The 1,584-nt window shown below is 40.3% G+C and overlaps 1 protein-coding gene across 1 annotated transcript in view; it reads left to right on the top strand.

Annotated features, from left to right (window-relative positions):
• Positions 1–359: 359 nt before the first annotated feature.
• The window catches only part of LOC122086990 (O-fucosyltransferase 29-like), a 19,987-nt gene continuing 18,762 nt past the window's right edge, over positions 360–1,584 (top strand). The window contains exon 1 of the mRNA XM_042655934.1: positions 360–943. Coding sequence (XP_042511868.1) covers positions 701–943 — 243 coding nt within the window. The 5' untranslated portion in view covers positions 360–700. The remainder of the gene's footprint in view (positions 944–1,584) is intronic.

Genomic DNA, 1,584 nt, shown 5'->3' with positions numbered 1-1,584 from the left:
GGATCTCTAAGCTGCTGCCTCTATTTTGCGGTAGAGTAGCTCCTCCCATAGTCCCTAATGTAAATTGTGTGGTTGCTCTCTGGTCCCTAATTTCGATTGTCTCTGGCCCAGCCGCCCAACCAAACCTGTCTGAATTTGGAAATACTGATTCCCACCGATACGACACATGGGACCCTTAAGCCCGAAACGGCGAATCGTTCCCTTCTTCTTCAATCTTCATGGCTTCACTCATGTGGTCCTGGACCTCCTGGTCTCGGTCATTGTGCGTGAAATGCGCTACCATTTTTACCCTCATATTTGTTGTATATTTCCAAAAGCGGATCCACTTATCTATCTGACTCCACTCGTCTTGTCTTTCTTTTCCTCTCCCTCTCCCTCTCTAAAAGCTTCCATAGCTCTCTAGCTTTTTAGTACCCTCGACCTCTGCAACTCTTCTTTATCTCTGTGGTCCTCATGAAAAGTGGCCGTCTTAGGGTTTCAGAAATGGAATCTGTGATCAGTTGCTACTTAAGATTCTATTTCGTATATTTATTTTACCTCATGAATGGCGTCTCTGAATCAGATGTCTGAGCTTGTTTCCTGGTTCATCGGAGGAGTAAGAAGGATTTAAGAACTGCGTAACTGATAAGGGTTGTCTAATGCGGTTGAAGATTTAATGTGGTTTTTATGCCGTTATTATGTTAAGTGAGGTTTGAGTTCAATGGATGTGGGAAAGGTTAAAAAATGTAGTCTTCCCAGATTGAGCCTTTCTGAAAATAACCTCTCTGTGTTGCACTCGGAGAAGCAGTTCTACTGGAGATCTCCGAAGAAGCAGATCTCTTGGTCATTTGTGTGCGGGTTGTTGCTTTTCGCATTGGGTTTAGTTTCTCTTTTCACTGGACATGTTGCCTCCGATCTCGAATGGTATTCTCAGCGTTTAATTAATCGGCGGTACTCGAAACTGGTATGATGTGAGGAAAAACTCTTATCAGAATTCTCTCCACTTTCTTTTTTTTTCTTTTCTATCACTTCGTGTGAATCGAAAGTTGAATGTGGTGGTGTGAATTATTATTATTATTATTATTATTATTTTTAAGGTTTATAAGGTTTTATCAAATGCTTTCAAATACCCTGGGGTTGGGGGGTGGGGGGAGCTGTGTTTATTCCAAGGAAAAACTTTTCTGGAGGATGGCTCCATTTGTTATTGTGGAATTATTTGGAAGGAGCGGAATCGATGAATATTTGATGGCAAAGAGGCATACATGGAATTCTGTTTTGGAGAACTTAGATATTATGGCATGACATGTCATGCATTGTTCATGTGCCAGCTTTGTGCATATGCATGTGCGGTTTTTCTCATCCTCGCTTTATCCAGTATTGAACTTGTGAAAGATGATCTTAAAAAAAAAAAAGAGAGAGAATGGATTTTCTGACCTGTTATAGTAGACTTACTAGAAATCTAGATATCAAAATAGATTTGTTGACAATGACTGGGACAGGTAGATTGTATAAATCACCTGCTGAACTCAACTTTACGGTCTTATCCCAACTAAATTGGGATGTCTGCATGAATCCTCTTTTGACATTCAACTGTATTAAAATTGA

The sequence above is a fragment of the Macadamia integrifolia genome, chromosome 8 (genome assembly GCF_013358625.1).
Source record: "Macadamia integrifolia cultivar HAES 741 chromosome 8, SCU_Mint_v3, whole genome shotgun sequence".
Taxonomy (NCBI): domain Eukaryota; kingdom Viridiplantae; phylum Streptophyta; class Magnoliopsida; order Proteales; family Proteaceae; genus Macadamia; species Macadamia integrifolia.
The sequence above is the reverse complement of the archived record's forward strand: the minus strand, read 5'-3'. Positions and strand labels throughout refer to the sequence as shown.